General features: G+C 55.8%; 3 protein-coding genes across 5 annotated transcripts in view; 2 read left to right on the forward strand and 1 right to left on the reverse strand.

The window, feature by feature from the left end:
- TAS1R1 (taste 1 receptor member 1) overlaps window positions 1–5,041 on the forward strand; it is a 16,210-nt gene extending 11,169 nt beyond the window's left edge. The window contains exons 3-6 of the mRNA XM_017498313.1: window positions 239–1,000; window positions 1,729–1,941; window positions 2,267–2,387; window positions 3,961–5,041. Coding sequence (XP_017353802.1) covers window positions 239–1,000; window positions 1,729–1,941; window positions 2,267–2,387; window positions 3,961–4,892 — 2,028 coding nt within the window. The 3' untranslated portion in view covers window positions 4,893–5,041. The remainder of the gene's footprint in view (window positions 1–238; window positions 1,001–1,728; window positions 1,942–2,266; window positions 2,388–3,960) is intronic.
- Window positions 5,042–5,300: 259 nt separating this feature from the next.
- ZBTB48 (zinc finger and BTB domain containing 48) lies at window positions 5,301–14,530 on the forward strand. 3 transcript variants are annotated; one of them, XM_017498308.2, is made up of 11 exons: window positions 5,301–5,415; window positions 5,820–6,579; window positions 8,057–8,295; window positions 10,840–10,951; window positions 11,620–11,742; window positions 12,095–12,181; window positions 12,637–12,791; window positions 13,213–13,349; window positions 13,486–13,650; window positions 14,006–14,094; window positions 14,166–14,530. In XM_017498308.2, the coding sequence occupies exons 2-11, from the start codon at window positions 5,890–5,892 to the stop codon at window positions 14,460–14,462; spliced, it is 2,094 nt and encodes a 697-aa protein (XP_017353797.1). In that variant the 5' UTR covers window positions 5,301–5,415; window positions 5,820–5,889; the 3' UTR covers window positions 14,463–14,530. The 3 variants fall into 3 exon arrangements, with proteins under 3 accessions (XP_017353797.1, XP_017353798.1, XP_037583717.1); XM_017498309.2 differs by having other exon boundaries at window positions 11,620–11,712; window positions 14,166–14,527; XM_037727789.1 differs by having other exon boundaries at window positions 5,319–5,333.
- Window positions 14,531–15,992: 1,462 nt separating this feature from the next.
- The window catches only part of LOC108282383, a 1,731-nt gene continuing 372 nt past the window's right edge, over window positions 15,993–17,351 (reverse strand). The window contains exon 2 of the mRNA XM_017498312.2: window positions 15,993–17,269. Coding sequence (XP_017353801.1) covers window positions 16,335–17,269 — 935 coding nt within the window. The 3' untranslated portion in view covers window positions 15,993–16,334. The remainder of the gene's footprint in view (window positions 17,270–17,351) is intronic.

Genomic DNA, 17,351 nt, shown 5'->3' on the forward strand with positions numbered 1-17,351 from the left:
AAAAAAAAAAAAAAAAAAAATTCGTTTCCTAATCCTTTATCCTGGGGCAGATTCCCATTCCTCCCCCAGAACCCACCCCTGTGGAGCCTTCGCAGGTGATCTGTAAGTTTCACAGGGTGAGTGGTGCTCTCCTGGTCTCCCCCCTCCCTGTATCCCCACACCCAGCATAGGACCAGTCACTGGGGGGCCTTCAGTGGAGATTGATGCCACTGAACTGGCTGAATGGGACCTCCCACAGATCAGCTATGCGGCCAGCAGCATGACGCTCAGCATGAAGCAGCAGTATCCTTCTTTCCTGCGCACCGTCCCCAGCGACAAGTACCAGGTGGAGACCATGGTGCTGCTGCTGCAGAGATTCGGGTGGACCTGGATCTCTCTCGTTGGCAGCAGTGGCGACTATGGCCAGCTGGGGGTGCAGGCACTGGAGGACCAGGCCACTGTTCAGGGCATCTGCATTGCTTTCAAGGACATCGTGCCCTTCTCTGCCCGGGCGGGCGATGAGAGGATGCAGGACATGATGCACCACCTGGCCCGGGCCAGGGCCACCGTCGTGGTGGTTTTTTCCAGCCGGCAGCTGGCCAGGGTGTTCTTCGAGTCTGTGGTGCTGGCCAACCTGACTGGCAAGGTGTGGATCGCCTCAGAAGACTGGGCCATCTCCACTTACATCTCCAGGGTGCCCGGGATCCGGCACATTGGGACGGTGCTGGGTGTGGCCATCCAGCAGAAGACCATCCCTGGCCTGAAGGCGTTTGAAGAAGCCTATGCCTCGGCAGACAAGGGGGCCCCTAGGCCTTGCCCCAAGGGCTCTTGGTGCAACAGCAATCAGCTCTGCAGAGAATGCCAAGCTTTCACAGCACATAGAATGCCCAGGCTCACAGCCTTCTCCATGAGTGCTGCCTACAACGCATACCAGGCTGTGTATGCGGTGGCCCATGGCCTCCACCAGCTCCTGGGCTGTGCTTCTGGAGCTTGTTCCAGGGACCAAGTCTACCCCTGGCAGGTAAGAGCACCTACCCCCAATACCCTGTATCAGAAAGAACTGCCAATCCTGAGACGAGCAGAGTGGGCACTCTCTGACCACCCTAAATGCCCAGGGGGATAAATGCCAGTAACTTGAGGACTGCTTTTTTTTTTTTTTTTTTTTTGATGGAGTCTCGCTCTGTCGCCCAGGCTGGAGTGCAGCAATGTGGTCTCGGCTTACTGTAACTTCCACCTCCTGGGTTCAAGTGCTTATCCTGTCTTGGCCTCCTGACTAGCTGGGATTACAGGCACACACCACCACACCTGGTTCATTTTTGTGTTTTTAGCAGAGACGAGGTTTCTTGGCCAGGCTGGTCACGAACTCCTGGCATCAACTGATCTGCCCGCTTCAGCCTCCCAAAGTGCTGGGATTACAGGTGTGAGCCACCACACCCGGCTGCTCTCTTCTCTTAGACTGATCCTTTCCTCTGATCCTTGCCTTCTCTCACCCACTGTGGTTTGGAAGTGTTAAGGGCCAAAACTGTCTGGAAAGAAGCCCTTTGTTAGAGGCCTCCTGTCAGGAAGTTGGTGGGGAGGGTTGAGGGGCTTCCTAAAAAGGAAGGGAGCTCTGAGGAAGGGACTCGACCTTCCTGATGGGCTGAAACCACCAGTATGGAAACCCAGGAAGGCCCTAGGCCCTTGCTTCTGGGACCATGTGGGTCTGCGCTGTCTACCGTGGCTTCATGATAAATTATGTGTTTCTTTCAGCTTTTGGAGCAGATCCAGAAGGTGAATTTCCTTCTACATGGGGACACTGTGATGTTTAATGACAACGGAAATCCCCTCAGTAGCTATAACATAATTGCCTGGGAGTGGAATGGGCCCAAGTGGACCTTCACGGTTGTTGGCTCCTCCACGTGGTCTCCAGTTCGGCTAGACATAAATGAGACCAAAATCCAGTGGCACGGAAAGGACAACCAGGTAATGGGGATGTGGTCACTCACCAGGCGACTGCCTTATGGGCAGCCTAGAGCCTGGAGGTGATGCTGACACAGTGTACAGGGATTAGGAGGGGGACTCCAGGGGTCCAGCTGCCACCACTCTACCCATCCTGGCCAGGGAAGCAGAGAAGACACTCCATGAGAGCTAGCATGCAGATGCCCTGCGGTGGGAGTTCACACAAACAGGGACCCTCCCCTAGGGGTGAGGCCCTGAGGGCAGATGCACAGAGATTCTGTTTTCTGTTCCACCTGTGAGCTGTCTTTTGACTTGAGCCCCTATATGTGGACCCTCTGGCTTCTTACAGGTGCCTAAGTCTGTGTGTTCCAGTGACTGTCTTGAAGGGCACCAGCGAGTGGTTATGGGTTTCCATCACTGTTGCTTTGAGTGTGTGCCCTGTGAGGCTGGGACCTTCCTCAACACGAGTGGTGAGTGAGCAAAGGAGCAGGCGAACTACCCAGTACTGCCAGAGGCCAAAGGATGGATGGAAGACCCTCCCTTGGGCCCCATGTGCACATGCCCTGCCCGAGAACCAGGGCCCCAGTCACTGGGTTGCCAGTTAGCTTCAGGTTGGAGGACACCTTTCACCAGACAGAATTCTGATTAAGAGAAAGAATTGGCTGTTGGGTGCAGTGGCTCATGCCTGTAATCCCAGTACTTTGGGAGGCCGAGGCGGGAGGATCGCTTGATGTTAGGAGTTTGAGACCAACCTGGCTAACATGGTAAAACCCCATATCTACCAAAAATATAAAAAATTAGCTGGGTGTGGTGGCACAAGCCTGTAATCCCAGCTACTTGGGAGCTGAGGCAGGAGGATCGCTTGAACCTGGGAGGAGGAGGTTGCAATGAGTCTAAATCGTGCCAGCCTGGGCGACAGATCAAGACTTCATCTCAAAGAAAAAAAAAGCTGGGCGCAGTGGCTCATGCCTGTAATCCCAGCACTTTGGGCGGCTGAGGTGGTCGGATCACTTGAGGTCAGAAGTTCCTGCCTGGCCAACACGGTGAAACCCTGTCTCTACTAAAAACACAAAAATTAGCCAGGTGTGGTGGTGGGCGCCTGTAATCCCAGCTACTGGGGAGTCTGAGGCAGGAGAATCTCTTGAATCTGGGCGGTTGCAGGTTGTGGTGAGCCAACACTGGGCCACTGCACTCCAGCCTGGGTGACAGAGTGACTCCATCTCGAAAAAAAAAAAAAAGAAAGAATTAGGCCAAATGAAAACCTTAGACTGAGGTGTGTCCTCTATTAGAGAGCTGTCATCACAACTCCTACAAATGCAATTGTATCCTGAATTCAACGTCTTTCTCTAAATGAATGTAACTATTGTTCCCTTTGTACCCTCTTATGCTACTGTCCCTTCTGTTGCCCATGCCAAAGACAGCTAGCTCCTTGAACAGCTTGACCTGGATCCAGATACTAGCATGTCTGCAGCAGAGCAAAAAACAGCATTCCCCATCCAGCAATGAAAACTCAAGAACAGAGAGCAAATTAGATAGCTAAGGACTCACGTCCTTAGTTGGTGTCCAGGAGACATATTCTTTCCTTTCAGCATCTCTGTAGGGATAGGAATACTTCCCTGCTGTTCTCAGAGGGTCAGGACTCAGAGAACCACAGAGCAGCAGCTCAGGAAAGTGGTTCATGGAAGTCCTGGAGAGAGAGAAATTAAAATGTCCTCCCTTTGCAGCAGGCTGCTCCCATTGGATCGTAGCCTCTCTGATATGCGGGCAGAGCTACCAGGGTAAGGTCCACCCTAGGGTTTGCAAAACCGTCATGGGACCATGAGCCATGTAGAACTGACCTGGGTGTTTCCAGAGTCTGTAATTAACACAGGCATTTTGAGGAGATGCCTGGCCTCAGGCCCCACTCCTGGCCACCTCCGTCCCACTATGCCTAGCATAGCCTAGCTGCCCTGAAACAATTCTCCCTGCATCTTGCAGGCCCCTATTCCCTATTCCTACTCTGCTTATTTGGCTCTCAGGAACCCTCTTGGCCTTCCCTTTCAGACCTCTACAGATGCCAGCCTTGTGGGAAAGAAGAATGGGCACCCGACGGAAGCCAGACCTGCTTCCCACGAACTGTGGTGTTTTTGGCTTGGCATGAGCACACCTCTTGGGTGCTGCTGGCAGCGAACACGCTGTTGCTGCTGCTGCTGCTTGGGACTGCTGGCCTGTTTGCCTGGCACCTAGACACACCTGTGGTGAGGTCAGCAGGGGGCCAGCTGTGCTTTCTGATGCTGGGCTCCCTAGCAGCAGGTAGTGGCAGCCTCTATGGCTTCTTTGGGGAGCCCACGTGGCCTGCATGCTTACTGCGCCAGGCCCTCTTTGCCCTTGGTTTCACCATCTTCCTGTCCTGCCTGACAGTTCGCTCCTTCCAACTAGTCATCATCTTCAAGTTTTCCACCAAGGTGCCCACATTCTACCATGCCTGGGTCCAAAACCACGGTGCCGGCCTGTTTGTGATGATCAGCTCAGCTGCCCAGCTGCTTATCTGCCTAACTTGGCTGGTGGTGTGGACCCCACTGCCCACTCGGGAATACCAGCGCTTCCCCCAGCTGGTGGTGCTTGAGTGCACAGAGGCCAATTCTCTGGGCTTCATCTTGGCCTTCCTCTACAATGGCCTCCTCTCCATCAGCGCCTTTGCCTGCAGCTACGTGGGCAAGGACTTGCCAGAGAACTACAACGAGGCCAAATGTGTCACTTTCAGCCTGCTCTTCAACTTCGTGTCCTGGATCGCCTTCTTCACCACGGCCAGCGTCTACGACGGCAAGTACCTGCCCGCAGTCAACATGCTGGCTGTGCTCAGCAGTCTGAGCAGTGGCTTCGGCGGGTATTTTCTGCCCAAGTGCTATGTAATCCTCTGCCGTCCAGACCTTAACAGCACAGAGCACTTCCAGGCCTCCATTCAGGACTACACGAGGCGCCGCAGCTCCACCTGACCAGTGGGTCAGCAGGCCTGAGGGTCGAAGGTCGAGCAGGCCACGGGTGTCCGGGAAGCCTTTGGGCTCCTCAGTCTGGTGTTAGGACGTGTAAGCGCCCGGGAGAGCCCAGACCAGGCTCTGGGCTGCCAATAAAGAAGTGAAATGCGTATCTGGTTTCCTGTCGGGGGAGAGGGTGAGGTGTCGCCTATTGAAGTCTGAATCCAGAGCCTGGAAAAAGGCTGGGCGCCTAGCTTGACGTTGCTAGGCAACTCCGGAGGCGGGCCCGGCGCCGAAAGAACAGAGTTTGGCCTCGCCCCCGCATCCCATTGGCCGTTCTCTGCAGGGTCCCGCCCTAAGGGGCTGGAGCTAGAAACTCTACGCTTCCGAGGCGCCCCTCCTGGCAGGCACGCTCTGACGTCACGTCCGGCGTGGAGACTGCGGCGGGGCACGCATTGCCCGGCAGTTGGTTCGTGGGCTGTGGAAGCGACGGAGCAGGGGGCTGGTGGGGCTGGCTCGGCTGGCTGAGGGAGCACCTGCCCGGGTGAGGAGGGTGCGGGGTGAGGGAGGGAGGGGCTGCAGGCTGCCATGGCTGCCTTCCGCTCGGCCGCTCGGGACCTGTGGGCGCGGCGTGGGCTCCGCTCACCTGTCCGCGGCCGCCGCCCTCCACTTTCCAGGATCCTCTCGCTGTGCCGGGCCAGTTAGTTCGCGCTCATCCTGTGCCTCCTTTCCCAAAACTTTGATTTTTTCCCACCAGGCCCCTCTTCACGACCCTGGACCCCCATCAGCATCCCCCCTGGCCAATCCAATATGGCCCCTGGCCCCAGGAGGCTCTCAGTGTGTTCCTGCCCTCCGCGTGCACCTCTCGCCCTGACCCAAGCCCTTGTGCTGATAAATTTGATTATTTGAGTAGAGGACAACTTCCCCTTTCTCTCTTTTCGACTCCAGGGTCTTTATCTTGCATACCCTCGCTTGGGCTGGCCAGGGTAGTCACTTCTGCCTCCCTGCCCTCCAGACCATGGACGGCTCCTTCGTCCAGCACAGCGTGAGGGTTCTGCAGGAGCTCAACAAGCAGCGGGAGAAGGGCCAGTACTGCGACGCCACCCTGGACGTGGGGGGCCTGGTGTTTAAGGCGCACTGGAGCGTCCTTGCCTGCTGCAGCCACTTCTTCCAGAGCCTCTACGGGGATGGCTCAGGGGGCAGTGTCGTCCTCCCTGCTGGCTTCGCTGAGATCTTTGGCCTCTTGTTGGACTTTTTCTACACTGGTCACCTCGCCCTCACCTCAGGGAACCGGGATCAGGTGCTTCTGGCAGCCAGGGAGTTGCGAGTGCCAGAGGCCGTAGAGCTGTGCCAGAGCTTCAAGCCCAAAACTTCAGTGGGACAGGCATCAGGTGGCCAGAGTGGGCTGGGGCCCCCTGCCTCCCGGAATGTGAACAGCCACATCAAGGAGCCGACAGGCTTGGAAGAAGAGGAAGTTTCGAGGACTCTGGGTCTAGTCCCCAGGGATCAGGAGCCCAGAGGCAGTCATAGTCCTCAGAGGCCCCAGCTCCATTCCCCTGCTCAGAGTGAGAGCCCCTCCTCCTTATGTGGGAAACTCGAGCAGGCCCTGAAGGCTTGTCCCCCCGAGGACAAGGAACCGGAGGACTGCAAAGTGCCCCCAAGGCCCTTCCAGGCTGAAGGTGCCCAGCTGCAGGGCAGGAATAATGAGGTACTGTGCCCAGGGTACTGGGTCTGGGGAGGGAATAGAGGGAATAGACAATTTTTTGGTATAATAGGGACCCTGGGCCGCGTATGGTGCATGATGGCTGACTCACGCCTGTAGTCCTAGCACTTTGGGAGGCCAAGGAGGATGGATCACTTGAGCTTGGGAGTTCCAGACTAGCCTGGGCAACATGGTGAGACCATATCTGTATCAAAAAAGCCCAAAATTAGGCCGGGCGTGGTGGCTCACGCCTGTAGTCCTAGCACTTTGGGAGGCTTAGGTGGGTGAATCACCTGAGGTCAGGAGTTCAAAACCAGCCTGGCCATCATGGTGAAACCCCATCTTTAAAAAAAAATAAAAATAAGAAAAAAAAAAATTGGCCGGGCGCCGTGGCTCATGCCTGTAATCCCAGCACTTTGGGAGGCCGAGGCGGGTGGATCACGAGGTCAAGAGATCAAGACCATCCTGGTCAACATGGTGAAACCCCGTCTCTATTAAAAATACAAAAAATTAGCTGGGCATGGTGGTGCGTGCCTGTAATCCCAGCTACTCAGGAGGCTGAGGCAGGAGAATTGCCTGAACCCAGGAGGCGGAGGTTGCGGTGAGCCGAGATCGCGCCATTGCACTCCAGCCTGGGTAACAAGAGTGAAACTCCATCTGAAAAAAAAAAAAAAAAAAAAAAAAGCTGGCTGTGGTGGCACACACATACCAGTTGTCCTAGCTGCTCAGGAGGGTGAGGTGGGAGGATCACTTGAGCCCAGGAAGTAGAGGTTGCAGTGAGCTGATATCGTGCCACTACCCTCCAGCCTAGGCAACCCTGTCTCAAAAAAAAAAAAAAAAAGCCAGGCGCGGTGCCTCATGCCTGTAATCCCAACACTTTGGGAAGCCGAGGTGGGCAGATCACAAGGTCAGGAGTTTGAGACCAGCCTGGCCAATATGGTGAAACCACATCTCTCTGAAAATACAAGAAAAACTAGCCGGGCTGTGGTGGCAGGCGCCTGTAATCCCAGTTACTTGGGAGGCTGAGGCAGGCGAATGGTTTGAACCCGGGAGGCGGAGGTTGTAGTGAGCTGAGGTTGCGCCACTGCACTGTGAGCAACAGAGCGAGACTCCATCTCAAAAAAAAAAAAAAGCCTGGATCCCAAGACAATATCTGTTAACATGGGTTTGGAACAGGCTTTTTACAAACAAGGGAAGCTGGTGACCTCAGGCTGCCACCTTCCTGAAAGAAGTGGGCAGCATCAGGGTTGCAGGTGTTTTCCCAGGGTGGTGTTTCCAGCCGAGCTTCCAGTTCCCCCCAAACAGATCCACATTCCTCCGAATCCAAGATTCAGATGCTCTCTGCCCTGAGCCCCTGAAGGAACAGTCCCTGATGAAGGGACTTGGCAGGGTTGGAGTTTGGGATGGAAACGAAGCTGGGTCCCTACAACCCCTGTTGATTAATTTGGGACGCCACCCGCTTCTGCTGTCTGTTTTGGTCTAGTGGGAAGTAGTGGTTCAAGTAGAGGACGACGGGGATGGCGATTACATGTCTGAGCCTGAGGCTGTGCTGACGAGGAGGAAGTCAGATGTAATCCTCAAGCCCTGTGCAGCCGAGCCAGCCCTGAGCACGGGCTCCCTAGCAGCTGAGCCTGCTGAGAACAGAAAAGGTACAGCGGCAGTCGAATGCCCCACATGTCATAAAAAGTTCCTCAGCAAATATTATCTAAAAGTCCACAACAGGTAAACGTTCTGTTTTTCTATTTTCTTTTCCTGTCTACCATTCCCATGTTGGGGGAGGGGTCCTGCACTTCCCACACCTGGGTAAGGCAGAGGCCGGGGGATCCATCTCAGACCCACATAGTGCCTGGTCTTGGCACACCTCTGATGATTAAAAAGTTAGAGTCTGCTTTGGGTTGGCTCTTCCTTGCTCTCTTGTGAGTACTCTGCTTGGAGATGGGTTTGTGAACATCTTGTCAACAGGTTCCACCCATTGTGGACCTTGACCTCCAGCTGGCTTCTGCCAGCAGAGTGAGAGACCTGTGGCCCTTGTGTGAGAGCTGAGGCCTAGCCTTAGGTGTTTCTGAAGCCTGGCAGCCGGGGCTTTGGGCCACAATGCTGAGCCTTGGGTCAGTGTTACCTGTGTTCCAGGGAAGTGTTCACTCTGGGGTGTCAGTGGGGCATTAAGTCCATTTGTGTAAAGCTTGTGTCCAATAAGTCACCAGGAACTCCAGGGGCTGTTAAAAGTTTTATTTTTACTTTTAGTAGAGACAAGGTCTTGCTGTGTTGCCCAGGCTGGTCTCAGACTCCTGGGCTCAAGCGATCCACCCACCCTGGCCTCCCAAAGTACTGAAATTACATATTTTTTTGAGATAGAGTCTCACTCTTTCACCAAGGTGGGAGTGCAGTGGTGCGATCTCACCTCCCTGCAACCTCTACCTTCCGGGTTCAAGCGATTTTCCTGCCTTAGCCTCCTAAGTAGCTGAGACTATAGGCGTGTACCATCACGCCCGGATAATTTTTTATATTTTTTAGTAGAGTCGGGGTTTCACCATACTGGCCAGGCTGGTCTTGAACTCCTGACTTCATGATCCACCTGCCTCAACCTCCCAAGGTTCTGGATTACAGGCATGAGCCACTGTGCACAGCCCCCAGGGGCTACTTTAACTTAAAATTAAAATTAAATAAAAATTCAGTTCCTTAGACATGTTAGCCAAATCTGAAGTGGTGAGGAACCACGTGGCTCCTGGTGGCTGAATTGGGTGGTGCTGACATAGCATATTTCTATCATTGTGGAGAATCCCCTTGGGCAGCACTGTTCCAGAGTCCCTGCAGGGCCTGTGGGGATGGCAGCCCTGTGAGCTGCCTTCCAGTCCTGCCACTCCCAGCTAAGACATCACTAGTCTATTATGGCGTATTTTCTTGCCAAGTCAGTTTGGGCCGCACGCTAGTAATCACCTGGAACGGGAGCAAGGGGGAGACCTGTTTGCTGTCCCTGTGCACTGTGCTAGGGGCAGCTGCTGCCAGTGGAATGTTGGGATAACCCCAGAGTGTTGGGGGTCCTGGGGCAGCCTGCGTGCTGCTGGATGCTCACTATCAGGCACTCTGCTGGGGTAAGATTGGGGCAGTTTCCATCCCTTTCTTGGGCTTCAGCTTGCTGGACTGGCCCTGAGAACTGGGGAGTGATGGCTTCATGAAGTCATTTTGATGGGGGTTGAGGAGAGTTGCTGCAGAGGCAGAGGTTGAGAGAAATGCTTGGCCCCTGGCTGGTGGGAGGAGCTGTGACAGGCTACACAGGGGCTCTGAGGTCCAGTTCGTTTAGTTCATTCATTCAGCAGTCTACCAGGTGGCTAGCAAGGCTGTGTAGGTGTTAGAGATGCATTTAAGGGAACAAAACAAAGGCTCTTGTGCAGGCCACCTGCTTGCAGGGCAATGCAGATGACAGATAAGTCCATCTGCCTGCGGTAGATGGTGAGGAAGTGCTGTGGAAAACGAAAAAGCAAAGGCGGGCCAACGGGTCAGGAAGTAATGGGTTGGATTTGACTGTGATTTTAAGTAGCCAGGGTCTCAGGATGTTTACTGAGAAGGTGAGATTTGAGCAAAGACTCAAAGGAGGTGAGGAAGTTGACTAAGTGGGTGACTGAGGAGCATCTGGGCAGAGGGAAGAGCCAGGGCTCTGGGTTAGGAGGAGCCTGGCGGGGTGACAGGCTGTAAGGAGGCACATGCCTGACCCATGTGACCAGACGAGACCCCGGGAGTGAAGCAGGCAAGGTGAGAAACACATTTTCTTCAGCATGAGCAAGAGTGAGCTGTACCCAGAGTGGGCAGCCGGCAGTATGCTTTCTATTGTTCGGCGGGGGGGGGGACTTGTAGGTCTCCCAGGAGAAGCTGTTGCCAAGCTAGGTGGGACAGTGGAGTCAGGTGAGGCCATTAGATCTGGCCATGGGTTTGAAGCTCTGGGAAGACTATGCGTCTTTGCCAGTAGTCAGGACCCAGGAGCTGTTTCTGCCTTCAGACAGAATGCGGTCAGCAGGGCCTTCCCATCGGCCTCTGTGCTGGTCAGATCCGTGGCGGCCTCTTAGGACCTGTGTGAGCTTCTTGCCATGGCACTCTCCCTTGTGGAGAGTCTCCATGCTGGGTAGACTTCTGGGGTTGCCCCTGCACCTTAACCAGCTGGTGTCACCTCAGAACACCTGTTCCCCTCAGAGGGGAGCCAGAGGGGGCCCTGGGTGAGGGAGAGATGGGAAACCCTCTCAGCCCCCCCACCCCTGTGGCTTCTCCTGGCAGGAAACATACTGGGGAGAAACCCTTTGAGTGTCCCAAATGTGGGAAGTGTTACTTTCGGAAGGAGAACCTCCTGGAGCATGAAGCCCGGAATTGCATGAACCGCTCGGAACAGGTACTTGGGAGCTGGCCCAGGTACTTGTGGGCAGGGCACAGGCACATTGGCCTCTCTGTTTTTGTGCCGTCTGGGAAGGGCCCCAGGACACTGTCTGAGAGAGGTACTGTAAATTCAGGAAGCTGTGGGGTCCTTAGATGTCATCAAGTCCATGCCCTGGTATCGGGGACACAGGTCCTGAGGGCGGAAGGGACAGGCATAGGAGGGACTTTGTGGGAGGGAGGCATTTTGGATTTGCCTTCCTAGGCCCCTGGCCCACCCACCTTGGGCTTTGGAGAAGGGGAGTCTCCACAGAGGATGGCAGCTGGGAAAGGCCCCCTGGCCACCTCCCCACACCACCACTGCTGGCTGCTGTGTCAGGGCCAGGTGAAACCCAGACCCACTCTTCCTAGAGGCCTGTCAGCCGCTGCGGGGGCCAGGGACTGTGGGTGAGGCCACCTGGACCCTGCCCTCAGTCTGTCTGGGCCTGAGAAGGGCCTGGTGTGCGATGGGCTTGCAGCACTCAGTGACGGTCAGGCCAGGCAGGTTACATGTTGCCCTCTCCCACCCTAGTGTCCCCACCCCTCAGGCAGACTCTTCCCAGCAGCGAGTGGAAGCCCAGGCAGAGGCTGCTGTTGCAGGCAGAGGCCCCCGCTGATGCTGGCCCCGCTTGCCCCTCACACTGCCAGGTCTTCACGTGCTCCGTGTGCCAGGACACATTCCGCCGGAGGATGGAGCTGCGGGTGCACATGGTGTCTCACACAGGGGAGATGCCCTATAAGGTCAGGCTTGGCCTGTCTCCAGGGCCAGGGGTGGGTAGTCCCAGGATCCCTTCTGCTGAGCCCTTTACATGGGTGGTATTGGGCACCTCCGTCATGGTAGCTGTCAGGGAGCCTGCCTTCCCTGCTGCCCAGTGCCCCTTTATCTGGGCAGGGCTGCTGGCTGCAGCCTCACCTCTAGGATCCTTATTGGGCCCTTGTTTCTTTCCATGGTGGACAGGCTCGGCATCCTCTGGGCAGCTGAGCCCTGAGGGCCCTCCCCAGCTCCATACTTCACACCAGATCAGGGGGCCTCCCTTGAGTTCCCGCCCTATAGCCTGAGGGTTGGTGGCAGGGTTTCATGGGTGCAGGCTGCCCTGGAGGTGACTGTGGGACTCTTTTTCAGTGTTCCTCCTGCTCCCAGCAGTTCATGCAGAAAAAGGACTTGCAGAGCCACATGATCAAGCTGCACGGAGCCCCCAAGCCCCACGCAGTAAGTGATAGGCAGGGCTGGGCATGCTTTGATGCTGGCATTGTAGCGGGAAATTAGAGATTTGGAGAGATTGATGGGGTTGCAGGAGGATTTTATTTAACGTGATTATGGGCTTAGCGGAATTGCTTTTTAATTTTGTAAAGGACAAAGAAAATGGGGTGCCTTTTATGCACCTGGGTGGTGCAGGATGCTGAAGGAGGAAGCAAATTTACAGAAGCCAGAACAAAGAGCATTTAATTAACTTGTAATGTGTTTTGTGATGTACTTTACATTTGAAAAGTAACATTTTGAGAAACACATTTTCTTCAGCATGAGCAAGAGTGAGCTGTTCCCAAAGTGGGGTGTTGGCCATGAGCTTTCTGTTGTTCGGGGGAGGGGACTTGTGGGTATTCCAGGCAGCCCTGCCTTGCTCTCACCCTGGCCCTGGTGGCTCTGCCTGCCCGGTCTGCCCGCAGTGCCCCACCTGTGCCAAGTGCTTCCTGTCTCGGACAGAGCTGCAGCTGCACGAAGCTTTCAAGCACCGTGGGGAGAAGCTGTTTGTGTGTGAGGAGTGTGGGCACCGGGCCTCGAGTCGGAATGGCCTGCAGATGCACATCAAGGCCAAGCACAGGTGCGTGTCGCCCGTTCTGGGGCCCAGTCCTGCTGCCAGCCCAAGCTAGTACCGGGCAGGGAAGATAGAGTTTGCTGACATTTACACAGATGAGTATGTCCTTGGCCTCCACCTTGAATCTAGTGCCTAAAGACTTTCTGGGGTAGTGGGACCCAAGGGGTAAGCAGGTATGCCAGGCGGGAGAGGCTGGGGGGAGGTGTTTCAGGCTCAGATAACTCTGTGCCCAGGGCAGATTCTAAGTTTCCTTAGTTTCCTGTGACTTCTTGCTCGTAGATGCCCTTCTGCTCTGTGGGTGGAGGTGGTGCCCCTTTCCTGGCACTGCCCAAACCCTTTTTTCCACCAGTCATGTTCCTAGCTGTAGCAGAGCAAAGGGGCCACTTCTTTTGGTGATGGCCTCTGCCCCATGTCCCCACCCTAACAGGAATGAGAGGCCACATGTGTGTGAGTTCTGCAGCCATGCCTTCACCCAAAAGGCCAATCTCAACATGCACCTGCGCACACACACGGGCGAGAAGCCCTTCCAGTGCCACCTCTGTGGCAAGACCTTCCGCACCCAAGGTGAGATCCACCCCGCCCCACCCCACCCCACCCCACCCCACCCCACCCCTCAGTCCTGCCTGTCCCCTCTCAGTCCTGCCCCTCCCCACCCAGTCCCGAAGCCGAAGCAGGCTGAGCTCCTGCCTTGTGCCCACAGCCAGCCTGGACAAGCACAACCGTACCCACACTGGTGAAAGGCCTTTCAGTTGCGAGTTCTGTGAGCAGCGCTTCACTGAGAAGGGGCCCCTCCTGAGGCACGTGGCTAGCCGCCACCAGGAGGGCCGGCCCCACTTCTGCCAAATCTGCGGCAAGACCTTCAAAGGTACCTGGGTGACCCTGGGGGATCCATTTCCTGCTCACCCTAGTTGGAGGGTCTCTGAGGAGGAAACACTCCCTGCTTGCCAGTGAACCTCTTCTGTGCACTACATGTTAAGAGTTGAAAGTGGACCTGCTTTGACTGAAGGCAGGGTGTCCTGTGCAGTAGTGACTCTGGGTGGCACTGGAGAGCCTGGCAGGGCCTGTGCAGCACTTTTAAACCACTGGCCCACGTACAGCAGAAAGAACCCCCCCGCCAGCAGTTCAGCCACCTCCCTTGCTGCCTGTCCCAACCTCCTGCTGGGTTTGCTCGAGGGTCCCGGGGCTCCTGCACTATCCGCTCTGTGTTCTCCCTCCCACAGCCGTGGAGCAGCTGCGTGTGCACGTCAGACGGCACAAGGGGGTGAGGAAGTTCGAGTGCACCGAGTGCGGCTACAAGTTCACCCGACAGGTAGGCCAGGCCCTGGGCTCCTTCCCCTCCCCCGGGATCCCCCAAAGTCCTGAGCTCGCCCTCCCCACCAGGCCCACCTGCGGAGGCACATGGAGATTCACGACCGGGTGGAGAACTACAACCCGCGGCAGCGCAAGCTCCGCAACCTCATCATCGAGGACGAGAAGATGGTGGTGGTGGCGCTGCAGCCGCCTGCCGAGCTGGAGGTGGGCTCGGCAGAGGTCATTGTGGAGTCCCTGGCCCAGGGTGGCCTGGCCTCCCAGCTCCCCGGCCAGAGACTATGTGCAGAGGAGAGTTTTGCCGGACCAGGCATCCTGGAGCCGTCCCTCATCATCACAGCTGCTGTCCCCGAGGACTGCGACACATAGCCCACTCTGGCCACCAGAGCCCACGTGGCCCCACCCCTCAATAAACCGTGTGGCTTTGATCTCGTGTATTTCAGCCTGACAATCTGTTCCCCAGTGTCCTGCATTTGGGGAAGGGCTGCTTTCCCATGCGTGCCCTCAGGACGGAGGGGTGCCTTGCCGGTCCTGTGTGGGTCTCAGCTCAACTGGCAGGTTTCCCTTCTGTTGGGAAACCTCAGCTGAGCGACGCTGGGACAGGGTTCCTTTGGGGGCCAAACCTCTGGCCTTGGCTGCTCTCCACATCTGTATGCATGTTCCTCATTATTGCAGGATTTTAGAGTGGGGAACGCTGGCCAGATAGAGCACTACTATTCCTAATGTAGAGCTGAGGTGATGCCAGCCCTGGGGACAGAATTCATTACCAAGCTTCTGGAGTTGAGTGGAGTGGTTGGGACCCAAGACGCTGGCCTTGTTGGGCAGAATCAAGGCTTGGGCCCAGTTAGTGTAGCTGAGCACGCCTAGGGGCCTCAGGAAGGTGGGGCTCTTGACTAAGCCCTGGGCTCTGGCATGGCCAGAGGGGACCCTTCCCTCAAGAGCAGCCTGGTCTAAGTGTCTAGGGTTTGCTGGTCCCAGGTTCTATAGCTATGGGGTGCTGTGTCAAGGAGCAAATGCACATAGGCCCTAGAGCATGATTTCTCACGTTTAAATTTCTTCCCACTAAGTTGGCTCTGGGCAAGTTACTGACAACTTCATTTCTCTACTTAAAATACAAAATTGCTGGGCGTGGTAGTGCATGTCTGTAATCCCAGCTACTCAGGAGGCTGACGCATAAGATTCCCTTGAACCCAGGAGGTGAAGGTTGCAGTGAGCTGAGATTGCACCACTGCACTCCAGCCTACGTGACAGAATGAGACCGTGTCTCAAAAAAAAAAAAAAGGCCCACTCTGGCTTCAGTACTGCTCCCCTTCCCAGCCAAGACACCGGCTTCGCCCTCAGGTTCAGATGGGCTCTGCAGATGGGAAAAAGGTCCTGAGCTGGACAGCTTGTGTGGATTCACAGCCTGGTTTGGGACTGTATTTGAAGGGCTCCACCTCCCGAGGTCCAAGGTCCATCCCCTTGCAGATGGGAGTCGCATCACCACCTGTACCACATCCTCAGGAAGGGCTGCGAGCACCAGGCCCAGACAGAGGACCAACAGGCAGAGACCAGCTTTGGAGCAGGCAGGTTTCCCCTGCATCACCTTGCTCCACCTTTACTTCTTGGCCTCTCCATTTAAATGGAGACAAGGTCTCCCTGTATTGCCCAGGCTGGTCTGGTCTTGAACCCCCGGGCTCAAGTGATCCTCCCTCCTCAGCCTCCCAAAGCACTGGAATTGCAGGTGCGAGCCACCACACCCAGTTTTTCCACTGCCTCATCGCTTGCAACAATCTGAGATGAGAAAGGGCCTGGAAGGGCTCTGGGCCCACCATGCCGCCAGCTCCTCCCACACCTGGCCTCAGCCCAAAGGAGTCCCAGAAGGCACAGTAGCAGGAGGACAAAGGGAATTACCCCAAATGGATGGGAAATATTTTTATTGCAAAAGGTACCAAAGGCACCCTAAAACCCTAAGCAGGATTCTGGACATGGAAGCCTACAGAAGAGACAAAAATAAATACGTCAACCTGCCCAACCCTCTGGGGCAGGACTGGATGTGGACACTGGAGGGAGGGTGTCCTTTATCACATATGCATCTCTAAGTCATATAAAATACTAACGTAGATCAGCATTAAATACCAGTCACTGTGTTTTCATAACTTAATTTGTGCTGTAGACAGAGTTCTGTACACGTTAACATGTGGGGACAGTCCCGTGCCCAGGCATCCCAGCATCTATCCTGAAGTCAGTGTAAAGACACCCTTAAGTGGTGGGGACATGATAGCCCAGAAGCCACAGCAGAGGGGAACCGGGAGAGGAAGGGCCTGACCCTGGCTCCCCCAGCTGGTGTCCACAGCCATTGCTGCAGAGGCTGGTGCCTGCTCTTCCCCATCCTTGGTCTTTGAAACCCAAAGATGGGGTCCTGATGGTGGAGGCCTGGGTAGGTCTGGAGAACAGACACAGGAGAGGGCACAAACCCAAGCCCAGCTCGTCCACCCTGGCTCGTACCACAGCCCTTGTCTGAGTGGCCGCGACAGGCCTGGAGTACGGCAGCTGCCAACCACAGCAAACCCGCAAAAAGAGAAAACAGGAACCCAGAGTTGTCTTCCACAGGCGCAAGTCCTCGCAGCCTAGCCCAGCCCGAGATGCCCTGTGCTGGCAGTCACCACACAGCCTGGAAAGCATGTCCTTGGGTGCCCAGCCCAGTGCCTGGGACAGTCTGGGATTGAGGGCCTGGCCACTCTTGTATGGCTGAACCCAACCCTTATATCCCTGATGCCAAGGGAGACAAGCTGCCCCACTGAGCTCAAACAACCTCTGGATGGGCTCGACAGCTCGCCAGGAAGTCAAGTGAGGGCTACAGGGCAAGGAAGCTCCCTGAGGGAGTTTGCACAGACCAGGAGGGCCCAAGGGGTAGCCCCAAGGAAACAGAGGAAGGAAGAGGGCAGGAAAGGGCTGGGGCACAAGGCAAGCAATAATGCCAGAGGGTGCCCGGTGACAGGAAGCCCAGCCGCACCTCCACGCCACCCATAGGACTCCCAGCCAGGCCCCAACAGGCCTGGACAGTGCTGGGGCCCCATCCTCAGCCGTCCCACCAGAGCCAGGTGCACAGCAGGTGCCGGGAGATGAACATGACCCAAGGGAGAAGAGCTGCCACGAGCTGTAACCAAACCAGCCAGGGTGTTCTAGGACAAGATTTTCTTTCTTTTTTTTTTTTTTGAGATGAAGTTTCGCTCTTGTTACCCAGGCTGGAGTGCAATGGCACGATCTCGGCTCACC

This window comes from Cebus imitator, unplaced genomic scaffold (genome assembly GCF_001604975.1).
Source record: "Cebus imitator isolate Cc_AM_T3 unplaced genomic scaffold, Cebus_imitator-1.0 Scaffold240, whole genome shotgun sequence".
Taxonomy (NCBI): Eukaryota; Metazoa; Chordata; class Mammalia; order Primates; family Cebidae; genus Cebus; species Cebus imitator.

Coding starts and splice junctions, on each gene's coding strand:
- ZBTB48 (XM_017498308.2), top strand. CDS start 5,890: ATGGACGGCTCCTTCGTCCAGCACAGCGTGAGGGTTCTGCAGGAGCTC. Junction 12,182..12,636: donor GAGCCCCCAAGCCCCACGCA/GTAAGTGATAGG, acceptor GTCTGCCCGCAG/TGCCCCACCTGTGCCAAGTG. Junction 13,350..13,485: donor CAAGACCTTCCGCACCCAAG/GTGAGATCCACC, acceptor TTGTGCCCACAG/CCAGCCTGGACAAGCACAAC.